General features: G+C 61.5%; 1 protein-coding gene across 2 annotated transcripts in view; it reads right to left on the bottom strand.

The window, feature by feature from the left end:
* Positions 1-393: 393 nt before the first annotated feature.
* ZC3H3 (zinc finger CCCH-type containing 3) overlaps positions 394-23,597 on the bottom strand; it is a 61,805-nt gene continuing 38,601 nt past the window's right edge. The window contains exons 5-12 of one of the 2 annotated variants that reach the window (XM_061123060.1): positions 16,142-16,326; positions 11,923-11,965; positions 11,687-11,848; positions 11,529-11,598; positions 9,836-9,967; positions 2,851-3,035; positions 1,958-2,331; positions 394-566 (exon numbers count right to left, since the gene is read on the bottom strand). In XM_061123060.1, the coding sequence (XP_060979043.1) occupies positions 535-566; positions 1,958-2,331; positions 2,851-3,035; positions 9,836-9,967; positions 11,529-11,598; positions 11,687-11,848; positions 11,923-11,965; positions 16,142-16,326 (1,183 nt within the window). In that variant the 3' untranslated portion in view covers positions 394-534. Of the gene's footprint in view, positions 567-1,957; positions 2,332-2,850; positions 3,036-9,602; positions 9,644-9,835; positions 9,968-11,528; positions 11,599-11,686; positions 11,849-11,922; positions 11,966-16,141; positions 16,327-23,597 lie in introns of those variants that run through there. The other variant, XM_061123061.1, reaches the window with a different exon arrangement.

The raw sequence follows: 23,597 nt of genomic DNA, 5'->3' as shown, positions 1-23,597 counted from the left end.
GGGGCTGGAGGAGGCTCTGGGGCATACCCCTCACCTTTCCCTCCACCTCAGGCCTCCAGGCCCCCTGGAGTCGCACCTGGGGGAGGCTCTGGGACCCCTAGGCCCTGTGCGTCCACCTGCACTGTGCTCAGCAGGCAAGGCAGCAGCGGCAACGGTCGGGACAGCCAAGCAAACACAGGACAGAACCTTTATTGCTGAACACAAAGTACCCGCCAGGGAGGCCCACCCAGCAGTCTCTCCTGCAGCAGGAGGCCTGCGGGAGGACAGGGCAGGCATCGCACGGGGGAGCCCTGCCGGGCACCCCCTGGGGCAAGGCTGAAGGCCCAGGGGTGGGGAGGTGGTGGGGCCCAGCCTGAGGGGGGCCAGGCATGGGCACTGGTCACACAGGGCTGAGAGCCAGGCAGGCAAGGGGACTGCCCTGCCGCCTCCGGGGGCACTCCGTGGCAGGCGGCCCCTCGTCTGGGGCGGTGGCAGACGGAGCCTCCTTCCTCTTGGGACAGGGCTGAGGTAGGCGCGGGCTGGCCCCCTGGGCCCTCACAGACGCGGCTTGATGTGCAGCGACTTCCCTGTTCCAAGAAGGCCAAAGGTCAGGCATAGGAGGGCCCCCTCAAGGCCTCTGGGTCAGGGCTCGCTGGAAACTGGAAGGGGGCTGGGACACCACCCACTGCCTGGCCCAGGGTCCCGCATGGAGCAGGCCCAGGCCTGGCCCTGGGCAGGGGGCGGCCCCGCAGGAGCTCAGCAGCCTGCAGCTGAGCTGTGAGCACTGGGAGCCGGCGGCCTGCACACACAGCTCAGGCTCACACCTGGACGGGTGTCTGGCGCTGCCAGACAGCGCCTTCCACACAGAAAGCCAGGGTGTGTGTGAGCAGCTGCTGGGGGCCAGGGCCCCGCAGACCGGCCGGGGCTGCAGGGCTAGAGTGGGAGAGGCTTCCCAGGACCGAGCAGGCTGCCGCCCTTGGCCCCACGCCCACTGGGCACCCCGGTGCCTCTCCCCACCGAGGACACTCCTGGTGACCTCACAGGCTGGCAAACCAGCTGCCCACAGGCCAGCATTGTCCGCGTGCCCCCTGCAAGCTCGCGTCTCCTCCTAGGACCCCACTGCAGGGCCAAGGACCCCAGTCACCTGCTCAGCCAGCCAGAGCCCCGGGCCCCTCAGCCTGCCCCTCAGGCCCCCAGGAAGCCGGCAAGGCCTGGGCAGGGAAGGACGGCCACTGGGCCCCAGCCGTGGAGGTTGACAGTCACCTGGCCCGCAACCCTGCTTGCTGCCTCTGATTCTAGGTTGCAGGGTTCCCCGACGTAATTAAAAAACGAAAATTAAAACGCTGGTGGCTTGGGGCTATCTGCTCCTTCCTCCCGCCCTCAGGGCATCCTGGCCACGGAGGGCCTGGCCGCAGCTCGGTGCCCCTGGCTTGGGGGCTGAGCAGGCGGCGTGTAAGCTCGCTCAGCAGAGCTGGGAGAGGAGGCTGCAGCAAGCATCTCACATTAACATTACGACCGTGAAATATGACAATAAAATGATAGCCGTATGGTCGCAAATTTGCAGCCCGCCGAGCTGCGTGGGGTTTATCGTCACTCAAACGCGCAGAGAGCTGTAAAATGTTTACAGAAAGGGTCGTTTGCAGCCATAAAATCCTCTTTTCTCTCCTAAACAAGGCTGAGTGGAGCCATTTACCAAGCCCCAAATGTTCATCGGGGGAGAGGAAACATCTGTTCTCTCCAGGAGTGTGCGGTGATCTTCCAGAACAAATTAACAGAAATGGGTGCTTTCTAATTAAATCAGCCCTCGGCTGGGCAGTCTGTGAGTGGCGCTCTGTGCCTGCACCTTACGCCCGCCCTGTGGGCCCGCAGGCACGCACCTACCATGCCAGAGACCATGCTGCTGGCTCCCCAGGACCAGCAGGCCCCCCAGGCTGACCCACAGGCCTGAGGTGCGCGCGGCCAGAGGTGGGCTGCCTACCTGAGTCCTTGGAGGGGGCGCTCCTGGGAGCCCGGGCCGTGAGCTGGCCTCCAGGACTGGGCGAGGACTGCAGGGCGATGAAGGAGGGCAGCTTGGAGAGGCCGCTGGAGCCCGCTCCCACCGAGACCGAGGCCGCCTGCAGAGACAGCTCCTCTGGCTCCAAGGACAGGGAAGCCGAGGGGGGGCAGGGGGAGGAGCGGGAGGGGGAGGAGGAGGGAGAGGAGGAGGAGGAGGGAGAGGAGGAGGAGGGAGAGGAGGAGGGGGAGGCTACAGCTAACACCCGCGGGGAGGAGGGGGGCGAGATCGAGCCAGCAGCCATGGAGCTGGGGGGACTGGACATCCGTCTGGCAGGGCGCAGGGTGGCCGAGGGCTTCCTGCAGGAACGGGAAAGGAGCTGGGTGTCAGGGGGGCGGCGTGGGGCAGGCGGGGTCCAGAGGGTGCTGGTCCACCACCTGCACACCGCCCGTCCCTCCCCACCCACTCCCGCCCAGCCGCTATCAGGCATTGCCACGCAGGTTCAAGGCAGGCCTGTGGGCCCAAGGACAGGCTGGTGACACTTCAGGGCCTCCAGCGGCTGCATGCTGACGCTGTCCTCGCCTCCTGGAGCCTTCCCTGTCCACACGGGCTCCCACACGTGCAGGCAGGGGAGCACACCGTGAGGCCCAGCCACAAGCATCGCCCAGGACCTCCCCTGCCCCGGAGAGTGGGGTGGGTCAAGGATGCTCTCGGCTTGTCCAGCCTGAGGACCGGGGGTGGGGCACCTCTGGAGGTCACTTCCCCGTCTTTGACAGAGGCTTCTTTGGGGGCATGAAGCCCCCAGAGCTGGCGGGGGTGCAGGGCTCCCTCCCGCCCCCACCCCGAGCTTACACATGCCACACCAACGTCCCCGTCACCTGGGCCCGTGGCTGGTGGAAGCCCTGCTCCTGGGGGGCGTGCTGCTGGGCTCCGGGGCCGTGGGGGTGGCTGCCCGCCGGCCCGGGCGCCTCGGGCGGCGGTGGAGCAGCTGGCACTGGGCGCCGCGGGGGCACACGCCCCGGCGGGAGAAGTCGGGGCACAGTAGCGTGTGCTTCTTCTTGCACTGCGGGAGAAGGGGCGCAGCTGGGCGAGCCGGTGGAGGCCTTGGCACGCGTGGGGGCCCCGCCTGCTCCGCCCAGGGGGGCTCGAGCTGAAGCGTTCCTGTTGGGGGGCTGAGGTCCTCAGGCCGGAGAGGCCCCAGGGCACGGTCAGTCTGAGGGTCAAGGGCACTGCCCTGGTTGTACCAGCACCACCCAGCCTGGCCCTGGGCCTGGACTGAGGCTGGGTGGGGATTCCCAGGGCGCTACCTCCTTCTCCTGACAGCAGCCCACCTGTCCTGGCGGAGGACCAGGGTGGGGGGCACCCCACGGGGGGTGCACCGTCAGGCAGGTCAGGGAAACAGGTGGCCTCAGCTCTGCCCACCAGGCCCACAGGGAGCATAGAGCCTGGACCCAAGGCCTGCCTCTCCATAGCCCCCCTGCCCCCACGGTGGGAACTGAAGCCCTGCCGTGTGCCTGCTTCTTGCCCGGTCCTCCTAGAGGAGGGGGCCTATTCTCCCACCCCTAACAGCGGGCTCAGTGGGCACCACCCAGGAGGAGGAAGCCACCTTCATGCTGACCAGGTGACAGGTGACATGCCTGAAAGAGACCCAGATGGAAACCTCTGCAAGTAGAACCCAAACCCACCCAAAACCACGCTGTGTGCACTCAGGCGCTCCATCGTGTCTGACTGTGTGACCCCATGAACTGTAGCCCACCAGGCTCCTCTGTCCATGGGATCTCCAGGCAAGAACACCCAGAGTCAAGTTTAAAACCAGCCCTGGTGCCTGAGCAGCTCGATGGTGCCCCCTGGCACAGCCACTGGAAGTGTCATGGCAACAGCCTCAAGACCACTTCCTTCTGGACCCGTCACCCACACTGGGCACATGTCCTCTGAGCCCCAGACGTCGGCCTGGCTCCCAGCACCCAAAAGCCGGCCGAGGACCCCACGGAGACTGTGCCCATTCCCGTCCCCACACCTGGCCCTCGGCTGCCATGCAGGAACCAGAGGCCCTTCACACTGGTGCCTGGGGCTGGTGTTAAGACAGGCAGTTAGCACCCCTGCACCCAGATGGCTACCCCTCCCTGTGCTGGGCAGACCCAGCCCTGCTCCCCAACACCTGTTCCCCCAGCCCTGGAGCCAAGGGCCCTCTGCACTGAATCCCAGTGGTCCCCTCGGTGGCACATGCTGCAGCGGGGCCTCCTGGGGAACGAGGGGAGTCTGAGCAGGCAGAGGGATGGGCAGGCCCTCTGGGCGAAGAGCCCACGCTGGGCTGGGTGCAGAGAGGTGGCTGGAGGGTGCTCTCTGTGCCGTCCTGTGGTGGCCCTCAGCCCAGTGGCTCAACAGGAGCGACACACGGGAGGCGGGACCCAGCACAGAGGGACCCAGTAAAAGGCAGCACCTTGGTTTCCTCCCTGACTGCACAATGACATCTGTGAGCTACTGGGTCACATAAACTCATTCCAGCTGTTTCTGTCTCACTTTCTTCTGGCGGCACTAGAAACTGTGGAATCCCACATGCGGTTCACATCCGGTTGACTGTGGGACTAGAGATGGCTGGTCTGAACTGACTGTCCTCCCAGAACAACCGAAATCTAGGCTTAAACGTAAAGAACTTTCTGAAATCATCCAAGAACTACTGAGCAGGTGCAATGATGGAGGAAAGTCTACACAGAGATGTGGTGGGTGCAGGGCTGGTCTCAGACCTCAGAGGCCCCCTGCCATCCTTAGAGCAAGGTTACTGAGGAAAAAGCAAACCCAGCACCCCTGCCCCTGCCCCATGCGCCCCGTAGAGCTGGAAATAAGGAAAATTCCTGGGATTATAGACTGCCAGGCTCTTCTGTTCATGGAATTCCCCAGGCAAGAATACTGGAGTGGGTTGCCATTTCCTTCTCCAGGGGATCCTCCCGACCCAGGGATGGAACCCAGGTCTCCTGCATTGCAGGCAGACGCTTTACCATCTGAACCACTAGGGAAGCCCGGAAATAAAGAAAGTCACTGCTAAATAATGCGTCAGTCAGTCAAGAAGCAACAGAAATTAGGTGATATTTAAATGACAACACTAAAACAACCCATCAAAGTTGATGGACTAGAGCTAAAGGAGTGCTTGGAGCAAAGCCCTCAGCCTCAGAGTCTTACGTTAGCAAAGAGGAAACACCTCAAGTTAGGGCAAAACAGAAAAATAAATAAAAGAAAGCAGACAGAAGGACACAGAGAGAAAAGGAACATATAAACTATATTAGGAATGACAAAAGTGTCGTTAACTTCTGGTGCTGCAGAAGGTGATACAATGAACAAATTTTATGCCAATAAATTTGAAAACACAGACAAAATCTACAAATTCTAGAAAAACTGCCAAAAACTGACATTAAATCTGAATGAATATTCCTATGACCATAAAGGAATTTGAATCAGTAGTTAAAAAAATAAGGCAAGTGCCAGCCCAGGGTTTCACGGTGGTTCTACCAGATATTCAAGAATGCACCACCAACTTCCCATGAACCGGCCCACAAAAGAGGACAGCAGAGACCACTCAGCTCAGTCTACTCAGCCGAAGGGGTCTTAAAACTGGAGCCTGATCACAGCAAGATGATCAAACAACCTTCAGGCCAACTGCATGAACAACAATCCACAAGTTCTATGCAAATCATAAATAAACTGAGTCCTGAAATGTGTAAAAAGGCCATGTCAGGACCAAGCTGAGGTTATCTCAGGAATGCAAGGTTAGTTTAACGTTAGAAAATCAGGGAATCGAAATAAGCACATTAGCAACCTAAGAGAAAGGAATCACATGATCATCTTGAGAGGCAAGAAAGAAGAGCTTCATAAAATTCAGCATCAACTCAAAGTTTAGCAAATTAGCGATAAAAGGGAGCTTTCTTAGCTTGATATAGAACCTTCTAGAAACCATCATCATCACTCACCAAGGGGTGCAGCTGGAGGCCCACAGCCGTGAGTTACTATCTCACTGGGCTTATAGGCAGGGCAGAAAAAGAAAAGGCATTTAAACTCAAAAGGAAGAAAACACAGTCATTATTTGGAAAAGATATGATTGTTTATGTAGAAAAACCCAAAAGACTAAGTCCCATGGATAAATTACTACAATTATTAATATAATTTAGCAAGACTGATGGAAACAAAATCAATATTAAAAATCATATGTCCGTAACCAATGAACAGTGAGAAAATAACATTTAAAAACAAGCTCTTTATAATAATAATAATAAATGTGACAGAAATAAACTTAACAGAGGTAAGACAAGCAAGAATTTTATCAAACGTCAAAGGAGAGTCTGTGTCACGAGAGACAGCGCCTTGATCATACACAGGAGACTGACTGTAGAGACCGGTGAGACCAGTTCTCACCAAACTAAGGCACAGGTTCAAGACAACCCGAATCCAAATTCCATCTCTAAAAACCTTACCTGGAATTTAAAATACATTTCCGGAAGGATAAATGGGCAAGAATAGTTAAAATAGCCACAAGGAAGAAAAAAGTGAAGGAATCTGCTTCCTTGTTATGACTTATCCCAAAGCTCAAACAACTGACAAAGGTCCCTGTAGTCAAAGCTGTGGTTTTTTCCAGGAGTCATGTATGGATGTGAGAGCTGGACCACAAGGCTGAGCACTGAAGAACTTATGCTTTTGAACTGTGGTGCTGGAAAAGACTCTTGAGAGTCCCTTGGACTGCAGGGCCATCAAACCAATCAATACTAAAGGAAATCAACCCTGAATATTCATTGGAAGGACTCACGTTGAAGCTGAAGCTCCAGTACTTATCCATCCACCTGATGCCAAGAGCCAACTCCTTGGAAAAGGCCCTGATGCTGGGAAAGACTGAAGGCAGGAGGAGAAGAGGATGACAGAGGATGAGTTGGTTGGATGGCATCACTGACTCAATGCACATCAATCTGAGCAAGCTCCAGGAGACAGTGATGGACAGGGATGCCCAGTGTGCTGTAGTCCATGGGGCCGCAAAGTCAGACACAACTGAGCGACTGAACAGCAGCAACCTGGGGCTGTCTAAATAACACCCAGACTCGTGGGACAGCCAAGAGTCCAGGTTTCAGCAGGAACTGATTCCATACCAAGAGCTGCTGGCATGGGGACAGTGCATGTGGTGGGCTGACTATAAAGTTACAGGCAGATTTTATACTGTGTTGGGGGTGTGGTGGTATTCAAGGGTCAACTGTATAGTACAGAGATTGAATCAGGTAATCATAAAACCTCCCAACCAAGAAAAGCCCAAGACTAGATGGTTTCAACAGGTGAATCATACTAAACATGTAAAGAATTAATACCTGTTCTTTTCAAATTCCTCCAAAAACACAGAAGATGAGAGAATACTTCCGAACACAAACAAATCTCACACACAGCCAAAACAATCTACAAGGCTAGCCTTACCTTGATTCCAAAAGCATACAGAGATACTATAAGAAAAGGAAATTATAGATTGACATTATTATGAATACAGATGTCAAAATCCTCAACAAAATACTACAAAACTAGACTAGTGGCGTATTAAAAAGATTATATACTATGATCCAGTGGGATTTATTCTCAGAATGCAAAGATGGTTCAACATCCAAAAATCAATCAATATACTTGTGGTCAGTATGTCTGATTGACCATCTTAATAGAATGAAGGGGAAAAAACCCACATGATCATCTCAACTGATACAAAAAAGATTTGGGCAAATACTCTAAGATTCCACCTATGTTAAATACCTAGAATAGGCACAGTCATGGAGACAAAATGTTGATTTGTGGTTGCCAGGAGGTGGAGAGACGGGGGAACAGGGAGTCATTGCCATGCGTTTAGAGATTCTGTTTGGGGTGATGAAAAAGTTTTGGAAACAGATAGTGGTGATTGTATAATATTGTCAATGTAATTAACACCACTGAACTGTACACTTAAAAATGGCAAATTCTGCTAAAATTAAAAATGTAATACACAAAACCCACAGTACTGTGCACTTAAATGGGTGATTTGTATGGGATGTGAATTCTCTCTCAGTAAAGCTGTTAAGATTAGAAAAGACTGATGCTGGGAAGAATTGAAGGCAGGGGGAGAAGGGAACGACAGAGGATGAGACGGTTGGATGTTATCACCGACTTGATGGACATGAGTTTGAGTAAACTCCAGGAGTTGGTGATGGACAGGGAAGCCTGGCGTGCTGCATTCCACGGGGTCACAGAGAGTCAGACCCAATTCAGCAACTGAACTGAACTGACACGGAGACACTGTCTGTGATTTCAAAGGAAGACATCCAGAGGACAAGGAGCTTCTGCAGGGCAGGAGGTGGCGGGGGTGGGCCACTTACACACGCGGGGGACAGAGAGATAAGGAAGTTGTGGAGAGCCGGCCAGGGACCACGAGGGTGGGGGAGTCACTGTCGCTACAGAGGCACCAGTGGATGATACCCACGCTCAGGTCTGCTCTGCTCCAGGAGGGCCTGGAGAGGTGACCCCTAGCTGCAGCGCGCACCCAGACCGCGAGTTTCAAACCAAGGATGGAGCCAGGGGGCCTGGAGGTGCGGTGCTCCAGGCCAAGGCAGGGGTGGATCTCCAGCCAGAAAGCGCCCTGGGGACTGTGTGGGCAGCATGGGTCTGGGAGGAGTCCTTGGCCCACAGTGCCACAGACACCTGAGTGGGCAGGCCGGGGCGGAGGGCAGCACTGGTGACGCAGGGGCCGGTGCTCCGTGCTGGGCGCTCATCTGGAAGACCAAGCAGCAGCGCTGTAACACCGCCCTCGGTGTCTCCTCGACACACGCGCGGACTCGGCAGCAGCGCGAGGAGTGGCAGAGCAAGCGTGAGGCAGTCGCTGGGACATCAGGCGGCTCACAGAAGGCTGGCCGTGTCCCCGAGTGTCTGAGAGTCCGGAGGGACAAACTGAGGAGCCATTGAGCCCCAGACCCAGGAGTAGAGTGTGGCCCCTTAAGATGAAGGACAGGGATCTATTCCAGCTTAAATTATTCACAAGAAAAGGGGACGCGTGTCTTTAACAAGCCAGCACTTTATGAAGCAAGGTTAACAATTCCACTTGATTCAGTGGAATATTATAAACTCTCTGGGGCCCATCTGAGGACTTCCACTTCAGGAGCAAGGTGACGACTCAGCACTTTTTATATTATTTAGAGAATAAAATTAACCCTCGCCAGCCCAGGCTGCTGCCTCCACCCCCGCTGGATCCGGCCTGCTCAGCGCTTTTCCCATCTATAATTACAAGCCGCTATCCATCATGTGGCAGCCACGCAGCGCCCACACGCCGAAACGCACGCAGTAAGCACTTCCACTAATAGAAGCAGAACTTAAATATCGCCTTGATATTTTCATTTACATTGGAATCTTTTACAATAATCACCCACAGTCTCCGTGGGGGTCCTGCGCCCCCGCCCCACCCCCCTGGGCTGCTCTGGAGCCGCCAGCCGGGCCCCACCTCTGCAGGAGGGGCCTCCTCGGGGCCAGCAGGGGAGCAGCGGTGCTCCCGCCGTGCTCCCCACAGGGCGAAGCCCGGCCGGGACGGAGAGCTGGCCTGCAGAGACGCGCACTCCCCGGGCTCAGGGCCCGGCCTGCACCCCCAGGGCAGCCACAGGCCCCGAGGCAGGGTGGTCACTCACGAGCACCCGTGGCCTGTGGACGAGGAGGCAGCGAGGCGTGCTGAGGCCCCTGGGCTGGTGAGGAGGCTCCCCCTTGGGCACGGGGCCTGCTGCCCAGGGTGGGTGGGGTCTTCCCCGGAGCAGCGGGGCTGAAGCAGGTGGGGAGGACAGGCCCCCAAGGCAGGGTGGGCCTGGCCCCCAGCGCCCCCCACCCCAGGCCCCTTACCTTGGCGCCCAGAGGACAGTAGCCTCTGAGGAAGTCGGTGCAGACCTCCGCCTTGCGGGACACGTACACGTGGCTGTAGGGGCAGTTGCTGTTGCTGCAGACGCCCTTCAGGAAGTAGGAGCAGACCGGCATCTGCAGGGCGGAGGCAGTGAGGCCCAGGGCAGCACCCCGGCCGCCCTCCGTGCCCCGCCTCAGGCAGGGCCCACCTAGGGCTCCACCACCGGGCGTGAGCCCATCCCAACGTGGGACTCCCAGCCTCCCCGGGGGCAAGGCCGCCCAGGCTTGCGGTCACATGAGGACAGAGATGGTGACCCAGCCAGCGGGATGGCTCAGGCCCAGATGTGCTGTCCCCAAGTCCGCCACCTGCCCCGAGCCTGCCTGCTCTGGGCTGCGGGGCTGTGGGGGCCTGGAGGGGGCCGGCACCCAGAAGAGCAGGGCAGGGGAAGAGGGAGGCAGCGTGCGGATGCTCCAGCGGGGTGACGGCCTACAGGGCCTGACATCCAGCAGGCTTTCCAGCTGCCCGACAGGTGGGCACCTGGCAGGGTCCGTGAGCTGGAGCAACCCTTGTGGGGGCTCTGCTGGCACTGACCAGGGGCGGGCACCATAGGGGCCTGGCAGGGGGCAGGCCGGCCCAGGGGAGACCTGGCGGGGGACACAGGTGGGCAGCCCACCTCCGCCTGCAGGCCAGCCTCCTGGGGTGGGGGAACCCTGCCAGGAGCTCACACAGCTGTGGCCCTGCAGGTCTCACGCTGCGCGCCTCTCCCGGCCCCTCCCTGCGCTGTCAGCCCTGCCTGCCCCATCCATGTGGTGCCCACTGCACCCACCGGGCGCTCTCCTGCCTCCAGAGGACACAGAGGGGCTTCACTTTTCTGGAAGGAAGTGGTGGGGCTGGGGGGGTGGGGGGTATGACTGTAGCCGAGGAGGGAAGGAGGGAGGAAGCAGAGAAACAAAGGGTGATTTAGCGAGGAGAGTTTATTTTTAATTGTCTTTTAACTGCAGCGCAGAGGGGAGCGGCCGGCCTGGGGCTGGCGGAGCCACGGCTGCAGACAATTCCCTTAATGTGCGTTTTGATACAGGGCCCAAATTAGCGCTAATAAAAAGGGATAATAAAGCCAACTCTTGCACCAAACGGAACTCCTCCTAGCTGTCAGCACCGCTATCAAGAGGAAACTGCATTCTCATTTCAATTAACCTTGTTTGCACCCAGCACGTCCACACAAATAACAATAACATTAATTCAGGGCGCTGGTGCGGGGCGTCCTCCTCAGACAGCTCAGAGCCTGTGCTGGCTCCAAAGCCGGAGCTAATGAACCCGAAACTCGACGTGAATTTCCAAATTGCTCACAACAGAGTTTCGAAGCTCTATTAGGGAGAAAAATGCTGATTCTTCCCAAGTTCCTCAAGGGGAAAAGCTGTAGCAGCAGCAGCACCTCCCCGGGCCCGCCACAACCCCCTCTCGGGGCTGGCAGGACACCAGCAGCCACCACAGACCCCTGACTTCAGCTGCCCGAACAGGGGGGCTGACACAGCTGTGCGCCTCCCTCTCCCACCGCTGGCCCCCCACTGGCGCACCTGGTGGGGGGGGCCCCCCACTGGGCGTGTGGGGGATGGGAGAGGGGCCCAGGTGAGCCTAGCAGGGTGGAGGGGCAGAGCCTTGGGGCTGCGCCAGCCCCAGGCAAGGGGGGACGCTCACCTTCTCCTTAGAGACGTGGTGGGAGAAGGGGCAGGTCCCGTCCGTCTTCTTGCAGGTGCCCCGGACAAACCTGTGCACACAGGGCGGGTCTGAGGGATGGAGCCTAGGACAGCCCTGGCCCCACGCCGCCCCGGGCCCGCCTTGGGGTGGGGGCGCACCTGGTGCACACGGCCACCTTCTCAGGGTCGTGAACGTAGGGACAGCGCTCGCCGCGGTTGCACCGGCCGAAGCGGTTGTAGTACATGCAGTACTCCTCCTTCCGCCGTCGCCGCCGCTGCCGCGCCTGCCGCACGATGGCCAGGCTGCGCTGCACGGCCCGGCTAGGGGCAGGGAGAGAGCTGTGAGCCCCAGCAGGCCAGGAGGCCGGGGAGCCCCCCAACCCCGAGGCACATACCTGGCCAGGGAACGGCTGCAGCTGCCGGCAGGGTCCATGCGGCCTGTGGGAGGAGGGGCTGGGTCACTCCAGGCCCACCGCCCAGGGCTCTGCCCTCCCCCTGCTCACCAGCCAGGCCACCCTGGCCAGGGCAGGGAAGAAGCCAAGGGGAGCCGGCAGAGGCCACCCTGGTGTCTGGCCAGTGGTCCTGCCTCAAAGCGGGTGGTCACAGGAACAGGAGGTGGCCTCCCTGCCACCTCCCTCTGCTTGGAGCAGAGCCCAGGGACATGGGACCCAAGTGGGGTCTCAGAATGCCACTCGGTTTTGCAGCAGCTAAGAAGGACTTGTTTAAAGCACTGTAAAATAGAAGCTAAGAAACGTATGGCCACAAATGCTGAAATCCTCCACAAAAGCTGAAACCCACCGGAAGATGGGTGTTCCCTGCCTGGAAACCAGGATGGCCTGAGGAGCAGGCTGTGGGCTGACCTGCCTCACGTGGCACCCCGCTCCGGAAACTGTGGAGGCACCCCACAAGACACTCCTCAAAACCCCAAGTACGCAGACCAAGCAGGGCCTCTCTGAGGTCACTGACTGTGGCCCGAAGGGGAGTCGTTGACGGTGTGATCCGTGGTGACAGGAAGACAGGTGGACACGCGGCCAGGCTAACCTGCAGCTCCCGCCTGACATTTAGATACCCGGGCAGTCCCCAGGACCGAGGCGGGCAGGCAGGGTGAGAGCTGCTCGGGACAGCCACAGCTCCTCAAAACACACGTGACCCTCCCCAGACCAGATCGGGTTTCCCACAGGAGGCACAAGTGACATCACTCAGAAATTCTAAGGACCTGAGGCGATGACAAAGCATTCCTGGTTTAAAAAGGGACGTCCCCAAGCTGCCCGGCCTGGAGGCGGCCCCCTCGCCACCTGGAGGGCCCTCCCCCGGCTCACCACAGGGCGCCCAGTGCCACCCCAGGCACGCGCCGGCTGAGCGCTCTGGGCAGCGCCCGCACTGCGCTGCTGGGGCGCTCCTCCGAGCCCCCGTTTCCTCTGGTTAGAAGGCGGCTCCAGGGCTGTACAGCGGAACCCCTGGGAGGGAGGCCGCTCCTGCGGGGGTCCAGGCCCAGGGGGCGGAATTACATGGTTGAATGGGGGGACACGACATGGAAAGGAGAGGGGTGCCCAGAGCTGAGGGGCCGGCACGGAGGGGTCTTGGGGCAGCTCCAGGCCGTACTGGACTCTGGTTTCCAGGCAGGGGACACCCATCGTCCAGTGGCAGCGGAGGTCAGTCCAGACGGCACGTGGTGGCCCCCACCTGCTAGTCCGAGGGTGACAGTGCAATCTGATAGCGGTCAGTGAGTGCGGCTTCCCGGCCGTCACCCAGGCCGCCACCCAGGCTGCCAGTGATGCTGGGGCAGCGCCTGCCCCCCAGGGACATCGTCGTCAGAGTCCGCTGTCAGACCAGACCCAGGCCTGGCCTCTGGTGGGTGCTTAGGTTCAGGCCTCTTTCCACAGTGGCTCTTAAAAAAATGTCAGTGTGGGCCTCGGTAGGAATTTTTACAGGAACAGGAGGAGGCACCTTTGCAAATGCTTTGCAGTGTTAAAACATGCACATAAAGTAGCTGGCTTGAGAGGCGCTGAAACGCTCAGCTGGAAACCCTGGCAACCTCGGGGCAGGGGGGCTGAGCCTTCTGCAGAACTCACGCTTCCTAGGGGTCTTCCCGAAATAGAGCAGCAAGGCCGCCCCACCCCCTCCCACCCAGGCAGCGGCTCACCGCCCCAGCTGAGGGCCCTGGGGTCCGAGCGCACAGAGGGGCAAGCACCGCCAGCTCCCACAGCCCCTGCCCGCCCATGATGCCCTGGAACACGCCACCCTGGGGAAGAGGCGTCCAGGAGTGGCAGAGGTCGCAGGGCAGGGCCTTGGATGCGCAGGGGCAGACTGACCAACCGGTGAGACCCTCTCTCATATGCAGCTCTGCGTGACCCTGCAGCACCCAGAGGGAGCGACAGGTCACAGGTTATAGGTGAGGTGCAGAGATCCCCCGCCTGCCCCGGGCCCGAAGTGGAAGGCTGGTGGCAGAGAGACTGCCCCCCACAGCCTACGCCTGGGGCCTAAGGCTCAGAACAAACCTGGGAGCCAGCCCCGCAGCGCAGGCTGAGCGAGGGGGCTGGGGCAGGCGGACTGGGGTCTGCCCTACTGCAGGGCCTCGCAGGCTTTTAGGGCTGACCCGTCCTTCCGGGCGAAAGGGGAAGTGGGGAGTAGGCCCTGGGCTGGGTCCTGCAGGCAGGCAGACTTAAGACCAGGAGGAAGTGCTTGGCTCCAGGGTTCTGGGGAAGTGAGGTGTGCCTGCTAGAAGGCCCTGCCCCTGGAGCTGAGAGACAGGCAGGGCACGGCTCTTCCCCACAAGGCCTGGGATGGTGGGCACCCCGACGGGGCTGAGGCTGTGCTGAGAGGCCTGCAGCCAGGAGAGGGGGGATGGAGCCCCCAAGCCCCACAAGGAGGGCTGCACTTTCTTGCTGAAGTCACAGTTCCGTCGACACCAGAGGAGAAAATTTATTTCTTTAATTATTACTCATCTAAGTGAGCTGCTAGTCTGTGGGCATTCCCACAGCTGGGAGCAATCCACCCTCCTTACAGCCAGGAGCTGGCCACCGGATGTGGGTCCAGGCAGCTGGTGCTATGCTGGCCGGCCTCGTGCCCCCAGGATAGGCTGCCCTGTGGTCTGTGCACCAAACCCCACCTCCCTGCCCCCACGCTGAGGTGGGGGACTGCCCCAGCTGACTGGTCAGCAGAGCGTGGGCAGTGGCAGCCTGTGGGGGCAGGTGGGGCAGGGAGGTGGCTGGGGGGCCAGGGAGAAGGATGGGGAAGGCCAGGATCCACCCCCCCCCCCGCAGCTCTGCAGGGGAGGTGGGTTCTGCGGAGCTCAGCATGCAGCGTGGCAACTCCCCAGAGAGAAGCATGCTGCCAGCCCCGGCGGAGGGGCCCCCGGGTGAGGGGGATGCGCCCCCACACCCCAAAGGCTGACCCCTCCTGCCCTGACCATGCCCCAAGGCGGCAGCGGCCTCAGACTCAGGCCCCGCGCCCGGCGGATGGCTCTGACAGGGCTGCTGGACTGTGAGGGGGCAAACCCGTGTCTTCCTCCCACTGGCGGGTGCCCTGGGGGGCGGAGCAGCCCAGGTCACGGGTGGCCCCCACAGCCCACCAGTCCATTTGGGATCGGCCTCACATGCAGCCCAGGATTCCATGAGAGCCACAGTGGCCAGCGCCCAGTGGCCAGCCCGAGGGGGCAGAGAGCAGGGCCCACACAGAGGCCTGGTCGCTCCACAGCCCTCGTGGGCTCGTGTGGAAGGGTCCCACGCACACCGCCTGGCTGGGGCAGCCCTGTATGGGCTCCAGGTTCAGGGAGGACAGAGGGGGCGTCTGAGACCCCTGCCCTCTGAGACACCCAGAGCTGTATGTGGGGCCCACAGACCACGTGCACCCGGTGAAGGCAGCAGAGGGGGCCTGCACCTGCGGCGCCACCAGGCAAGCTTCTGAGGCTGGGCAGAGGGCGGGGGCAGGCCCACAGAGAGCCCAGCTCCTGGAGGGGGGCAGGATGCGCGGGGGAGCAGAGCCCTGGGCCCCCAGCCCCCTGCGCTTGTCCTGGGGGGCCCGGTGCACCCGGCCTGGCAGAAAGGAGCTTCCAGGGGGCCCTCCACTGTCTCCTGTGCCAGCCGGCCCCACGCCCCACCTACTTCCTGAGCTGGGCTTTTTCTCCCTTCTGCCCCTCTGGGGGGGTCAAGCTAAGGACTGGGGGTAGCTGGGCCTGTACAATCCCCACAGCCCCTGCAAACCCCACCTTTTTTTTGACAGAAAAGGAAAGGAGTAAAATTGGACTGAAACCAAAATACTTTTCTAGTTAATTTGTACAATAAGCGAATCCGAAGCATTTCCTTCCCTGAGGCCTGTCTCCCTGGGCCGCGGGGATGCCCGCGCCTCTGGGCACGGTTGGGAGGCATTGCCAATGCGATCAGGCGCCACGGCCCCAGGTGCTCACATGGGCTGTGTTTACCATACCTGACTCATCTCCTTTGTCCCCGAGCAAAACACGGAAAATCAGAGGCGGCTCAGCCAAGCGCGAGTTGGGTACAGCCGGCGCGCCCTGGGGGCCTCCCTGCCGCTGCCGCCTTGGCGGGGGCAGTTCCAGGACGCTGTCGGGGTGCCCTCACAAGAGCACAGGCACAGCATCCCCCCCAGGGGCCTCACCTGTGCGCAGCAGGGGCCTGCCACCCCCGTCCCCACCGGGCCGGCTGTAGGTCTTGGAGAGCTTGTTGGCCGAGACCTTGTAGAGGACACCTCCGATGCAGCAGTAGCCTCTGCTCCGCCACCGAGGGGAGCCGGTCTGGGCTCTCCCACCCGCAGCTGGACGCAGGGTGTTCAGTGCCAGGGACCTGCAGAGACAGGAAGGCCCGTCAGCTCAGCCCTGGGCGGTCAGAAGACCTCTGTCCCCCACCGTCCGCGGGCCCAGGAGGTGGCACCCTCAACCCCACCTCTGAGGCTGGGGCGCCTTTGTGAGGGGAAAGCGCTCAGTGCCAGCACTAAGGCGGCCCTGGCGGGTCACCGGTGTCCGGAACACCTCCTGGACGCTGCCCCGTGCTGCACCCTGACTCTGGGACAGCAGTGTTGTGCGGTCAGCACAACTCCTCCGCTCCTCTGTCCTCTGCACGGAGCGCCTGGCATCGCAACCGGGAAGGGAAAGCCTCATGGACCCCCCAACCCAGGGAAGCAATCTGGGGCAAGACTGGAGTCGCCTCAAGGTCAAGGGCTGGTAAAGGCCTGGGCCGCCTGTGGGGCCAACCCAAGGGCAGATGGGTCAGAAGTCCCCCACAGACCCCCTGGCCACAGCAGGCAGGGAGGGCCACCCCCCCCACACCCCCGACTCAGGTCCCACAGAGGAGGGCCTGCAGCTGCCCAGGAGCTGCCACATGGGAGGGGCTCGGGACTCCAGAGCTACTTGGCCTTGACCTTCCACGTGTCTTAGTAGAAACCTGCTTATGCAAATTGAGCTCAGTTCTCTCTGAGCTCAGGGCACGTCTGGGCTGCTGGCAGAGCTGGGCAGGGGAGCGCCCATCCAAGAGTGTCACGTCTGCTGCGGCAGGTGGGGCGCGAGGAGGGCGGGCAGCAGCAGGCAGGGCCACCAGCCGCAGCTCTGGGCTGTCCGGGGGTCCTGGGCTCCCCAGCGCCTCCTGCTCCTTAGCAGGAGGAGGAATCCTGAATCCTCTTCCCCAGGAGCCTATGAACCCCAGCTCCACTGGAGCAGCAGAACACGCTCTTCTGGCAACCCTGGGACCACACGGCGGGGAAGCCCTGACCTGGGTCTGCAGTGCAGAGCTTGCCCCACAGGTGGCCCACGGCTGGCCTGACTCCCCACCTGCAAAACAGCCGGGCAAGCCAGGACCTGAAGCTGCAGTGTCAGGAGGGAAGCGCCGAGCAGGCCTCTAGAAAGCACTTAACCCAGTTTCCCTTAATTAAAACTCAAGTTCACAAACACCAATCTTGGAGGGATCAACCCCCACCAAGGTCCTTGACAGCCCTGCCCACCCTGGCTGCGCCAGAGGGGCTCCTGCTGCCCACTCCCTGGTCCAGCCAAGCGCTGGAGAGGCAGCCAGACCCCAGGCCCTCCCCAGACCCCAGGTCTCGTGCCTTGGGGTCAGGGCATCTGCGTGCCCAGCAGGCGCCTGGGCTCCTCCAAGGCAGGCAGGGGCTGAGGAGGGGCGGGGCTGGGGGGTCCCGCCCTCACTGAAGAAGCCCATCAGCCTCGGGAGCTCTGGAGCCCCTGCAGGAGTCCCGGACATCGCCCAACGGTGCAGCCGGCCTGAGCCCTGACCCCCCACGGACAGTGGAGCCCAACCAGTGGTCCCCACAGCCCCCAGCTCGAGGCCAAGAGGCACCCGCAGTCCCAGCCCTGCGCTGCCCAGAGCCCTCAGGGGCCTCCCACCCACAAGGCAGCTGCCCTCTGTCAACGTGCCCTGGGCAGGGGGCAGAGTGGGGGGTCACCATCAGGGCACCACCTCCAGCGCCCCCCCAACAGTCTGTGCTCTCAGATGCCAGGATGCACTTGTTGGAACATGGCCCTCTCAGCCATCCTCGCCTCGCTGGAGCACCCTCTCCCCCAGCGCTGGCCCCCATGAAACATGAGACACAGGCAGAACAATGCGAGACAGTGGCGGGTAGGAAGCAGGGCCACGGATGCCCCGAGACCAGCCCTCCAGGGGGTGAGGAAGCGCCCTACTTGGGCACACGCTCCGGGCTAAGGCTGGACAGGACACCACCCCCAGAGGCAGCCACACAGGCGAAACTATGGATCCCAGCAGCACAGGGCAGCCCAGCCCTGGCAGGCCCAGTGGGTGGAGGCTGGAGGGCCTGGGAATGACTATTCTTACAGATGAACATGACCAACCAACCCGGCCCCTTTTCTAGAGAGAAGACCGTGCTCCTGGGCTCTGCTGCGGGCCTCGGGATGGGGCGGGGGCGTAGCAGCGGGCCAGTGCTCACACCCGTGCTCACACCTGTGCCCAAGGACCCACATGCCCAGGCGCAGGGCTGCGGCAGGGCGGGAGCCTGGGAGCCAGGCTGGGAGGAGCCGCGTCCCCAGGATGGCACCCTGGGGCTGCAGGGGGGAGGTGGGCGCCCCCAAGAACTCGGGGAGGGCCCTGCACCCATGGGCCCCGGCCCAGCCGGCAGCCGCACAGCCCCCTCTGCCTGCCTTTGCCCACTGGGCCCACTGACTCTGGGCCTGCGGCCAGCAAACGCCGGGGCAGGAGCGGGCTGGAACACTGGGCTGGGGTGCTCGCCCCAAACGCCTCGTAGTTTTTCACTGCTGTGGGTGTCACGGCACTCCAGTAAATTGTTACCCTAATGGAGAGGACAGCCTTTGGAAACGAGCTGTATTGAGAAGAGGGGATAAAATTAATGAGATAATAGCAGGGCCAAGGACCCAGGGAGCGCTCCTGCCCTCGCGGCAAGGGCCTGTAATTCCTTTTCTACAACAGGAGCCTCAGACCTAAAGCCTTCTCCCATCCATCCGGCAGGCCCACGCCGCCAGGAAATTTCATTAACGCTGGAAAATAGGAAAGGTATTAAGCGTGGATAATGAAGGCCAGGGAGGGAACCATGCCTTAAGATAGTCCTCTTTCTCGCCTTTGTAATGGGAGGCATGAACTTTCCCTTCAAATCCATTTCTAATCCATTTGAAATACTACAGCAAATTATCTTTCCTTCAGCCCGAAAGCGGCCAGCCAATTTACTCCGAATAGAAGTGACAATGCCCCAGGATTTATCACCATAACCTTGACTACACAGGGGTGAGGGCTGGGCTTCTCCTGGGCGCCCCCCCCCCCGGGGGGCACCACGAAAGACAGGGCGGGTGGGAGATAACATTTTAAATGAAAAGAGCTGGTAACGGGGAGAAAGACACACACACCGCAAAAGTAGGTTTAAAAAGAAACGCGATCCACATGTCCGCTGCCCGGGGAGCAGCTGAAATGTTCCAGGCCCAAGGCCGTCCAGGAGCTCCCAGGGGCTCTGCCCTCAAAGGCCCCCTCAGCTGCTGCGCCCAGGAAGCAAGGGGACGGTCCCAGGGAAGCAGGACCCTGAGAGCCAGGGCATCAGTCTGGGCAGGACAGGAAGGCTCCCCCAAGAGCCGGGACAACTGTGGCACATCCTCTGCTGGGTCTGCAGGTTGCCCCCCACCCCGCAACAGCACCGAGCCCACCCTGCAGGGTGCCCCCCAGTAGCACCCTGCCAGAGTCCCCCTGGGCTCCCTGCACATTCCCTGGCCACTGCCCAAGCAGGTTGGTGCAGGCCCAATACTGCATACAGGGCACCTGCCGCGGTCTGCTTCTTGAGCTGCACGGCTAAGATGGGCCCACCCAGGCATCCTCGCTAGTGGCCTGGCAGCCTGGGGCACAGGCGTGCACCCAAAGAGCCACAGGCAGACGGGCTCCCAAACACGCCTACACACTGAGCACACGTAGCTTGCCCTCCCACTGGCAAGACCTGATGCACAGTGAGTGAGTGCACCCCAGGCCCTGGGCCGGGGACAGGCAGCCTATGGGTTGTGTCGCCTGAAGGCCACAGAGTGGCTCCCCCTGAGCATGCAGGGAGGTGGGGGCAGAAAGCTGACCTGGCCCTGGAGACTCTGGAAATGGCCCCGGCCCCCAGGACGCCCGGGGCAAGGTAAGCTGCACCCTGGAGCTGTGCCCACCTCCGGCCCTGACATGGGCCCTGCCTCGCTGCTGCTGCCCGGCCGGGACCACAGGAGCACACGGGAGCGGAAGGGGCCCGGCTCCAGCAGACCCAGGGCTGAGGGTGCCACGGCCTCTCAGCGCCCAGTCGTAAGGCAGCCTGACGAGGGTGGGCCCTGTGCACCCAGAGAGGGTGGGGAGCCCCTCGGGACAAGGCCAGGGCCAGGCCAAGGGGCCCACACCTGGACAGGGAGATGCTGATGGAACTAAGGGCTGCTTTCCCACAGGAAGGCCTCTCAGCACAGAGGCGTCTTGCTGGCCCGTTCTTCCCGGCCCCCACAGCCTGCGTCCCCTGGCTCCTCCTGGAGACCCTCACCTCTCTGGGGACCACAGGCCCAGACCCCAGTCACCAAGGACCCTGCGTCCCTGAGCCAGCCTCCGCTCTCGCCCCAGAGGCAGTCTGGGGCCCTGCCCTCACTGAGACTCCCCGGCGGGGTCCCCGCCGCACTCTGTCCCATCAGCTCATCTGAAAACCTCGAGTCGGGTCCGGCTCCCATCACTCCACGCCCTGGCAGTGCTCCCTGCTCTGCTGCGGGGCCCTCAGCACCGCTCCCACTGCCTGCCGTCCATCCCTGCGCGGGGCCTCTGCATGTGCTGGGCCTCTGCCATCATCTGGGTCCTGCCCTGAGCCCAAGCTTGGACGTCGGGGCCTTGGGAAGCCTCCCCTGACCCTATACAGGGCCCAGTCGCACCTGGGGCAGGGGCTCCAGAGACTCGTGCGGGGTGAGCTCACACCAAGAAGAAGGCTTGGAGACCACCCGAGTCTCCCACCCTGGGGTCTGCCGGGGTGCCAGTAAGAGAAACGAGGGGAGATCTTGGTGGGCGGGAGCCGGGATGTGTGGGCACCCACACCAGGAGAGGCCTTTGGCTCAGCGCGGCGGGCCAGGAGGTGGGCAGCCTGTAGGGAGCAGAGAAAACAAGCGGGGAAGCAGTTTTCAGGACGTGGAGTGGGTTCTGCGCAGCTTGAGCAAGCGAGGAGTGCGCCGTCAGCAGAAGGGCGCCAGGGGCGGCCGCACAGCGAATCCCAAGTAGGTCAGGCTCGGCGCCGCCACCGTGACGGCTGCAAACTGCTTAAGCGGGCTTTCCACAGAAACGCTGACACCCGGCGCCCCACAGGCCGGGCCGGCCGGCACGCAGGCAGCCGGTCCCACGGGTGCTGACAGAACACGCTGGGGACAAGGGCCCAGGCGGGGCAGCGGGGCAGGAGGGCCAGGAACTCAGCGGGCAGGCGGACAGACAGACAGCGCGGGTCTCGGGGTGACTGGGGCCACCTGGCCTCCTAGGACCCTCCTCCCAAGTGTGCCCACCTGCCCTCTGAGCTCCAGCCACCTTGCAGCAGGGCCAAGGTGATGGCTGGGCTTCCCAGGACGCACTTGCTCGCAGTAGCTGGGGCTATGGCCCAGGTGGGAGCTGAGACCTGAGGACCCTGGTGGGTCACAGCAAGGACAGGACGGCACCCAAGAGGGCTGGCGGCCCAGGGCTCAGGCTGAGTGCTTGTGGGGGGGGGGACTAGGGGTGGGGTGCAGGACACACCTGAAGGCCCTGCTCCTTCCCCAAGGACAGACCACTGCTCCGTCTCTCCCCAGCCACTAGCAGAAATGACTCGGGGGCGCCCTGACCAGCGGCACCAGAAGGTGGGGGAACAATAACTGCCACCCCCAGGGCGAGCACGGCAGCTGCTCTAAGGAGCCAGGGCTGTTTTATGTGCTCACATCTATTCAATCGGTATTTCGATCAATGGATGCATTACAAGCTTTCCCTTTAAGAGCCTAATAAACAACAAGATAGAAAGTAAAATTCTCCATAAAATGACACTTTTAAAAATCCATTTTAGCTGAAGCTATTGGTGTTTTGCGTGTTAGCTGCAAAAAGCAGGTATCGCTGGGCCTTAGGGGCCCCCCTCCGAGTGCAGAGCTCAGCAAGCCAGGCCCAAGATTGGCCGGCTCAGCCGCCCCGATCCTCGTTTCCCGGTGTTATCCTGTAGGCCGGGCGGTGGCTCAGGCCCCGGGCCTGACACTGGGGACGGCGGGGAGGGCCTGGCCCCGCTGCAGCCGCCCCTCCAGCGCCGCTCACTCCAGCCATCCTCCTCCTCTCTCTCTGGCCCACTGATACCCCAGCCCCAGCTTGCTGTGCATGTGAAGTCCAGTCCGCCCATCCCTGTCCTCTCCCCACACGGGCAAGAGGGGAGGGAAGGAGGCTGGGGCAGCAGAGCCCGTGCCCCGACTCCTCTGGGAGGGACTCAGCAAGTCGAGGCCCCACCTGGCTCACTGGCTCCCAGAGAACACCCCGGGGTCACCTCCTGGGGCTCCCTCCTCCACTCTGGGCCTGCCCGTCAGCCCCACTGCCCACACACCCCCCTCACTGCAACCTCTCCTCTGTTCCCTGGTGTCCGTGGCTCAAACCCCATCACCAGGGGCGTGGGGGCCAGCCCAGCGCGCACCCTGCCACCACACCAAGAGCCCCGGCAGCTGCCACCGGTCGCTGTCCTCTCAGCAGGACAGGTCTCGCCAAGGCCCCGATCAAAAGCCTGGCTGCCTGGCCTCTGGCAGCAGAGGGCTGCACGCCTTCGCAAGGCCTCCCATCACGTCCTGCTGGTGACCTCGCTTGGGGTCTCTGCCCTCACCCTCCTTGGGAGTGCTGCTGGCCCGCCCTTCCCAGGACACCGCTCACAGCCCCTCCCTTGCTGAGCCCCGCGCAGGGCCTACTGCTCACAGTGGGAGGGCGCTGGCCACCTGGGCCCCACGCTGTCTCTCCAGCTCCCCCTGCCACCAGGCGGGCCCGTCACTGGCCCCAGGACCCAGGGCCACTGTCCGCCTAGCTTGAGCCTCCCTGTCCCTGCAACTGCAGCCCCTCTTCACCTCTGGATCTCACACCAGTTGCCCATGCCCCTCTGGGGAGCCCTAGGACACTCATGCTCGAGGGTACGTCATGAAGGGGCCCCAGTACCTGGACACGGCTGAGCAGAAAACACCAGAGGGCGGCCCAAGCCAGGGACACGTGACATAGTGGAAATGTTACAAGACCCCAGACGCCTCAAGCCCCGGCCATCAGTGACCCTCGTGTCACGGCTACCTAAAGATATTCGGGAAGAGGGGAGATGGGGGAGGCAGGGGACCCACCCCACCCCACAGGCCCCAGCAGGAGGGCTCCTCTTAGAATCCTGTGAGCACAGCACAGCTCCCGGGAGAAGCTGTGGTGGGAGCGCAGACCCCAGGCACAGTCCCCTGAGCTCAGCGTAAAAGCTCCTGCAGGTCAGATGGTGAGCAGGGAGCCAACTACAAGTGAAGCACTCCCACCGAAGCTGCCAGGCCACCAGTGGGACCAGCTGGACCACCAGAAAAAGCCGAACAAGCACTGCAGGCGACGCTGTGGCAGGTGGCCACTGGGGAAGGCCGAGACTGAGCCAGTGTTCCCAC

The sequence above is a fragment of the Dama dama genome, chromosome 21, assembly GCF_033118175.1.
Source record: "Dama dama isolate Ldn47 chromosome 21, ASM3311817v1, whole genome shotgun sequence".
In the NCBI taxonomy this organism is placed as follows: Eukaryota; Metazoa; Chordata; class Mammalia; order Artiodactyla; family Cervidae; genus Dama; species Dama dama.
This window is presented reverse-complemented; position numbering and strand designations above follow the sequence as displayed.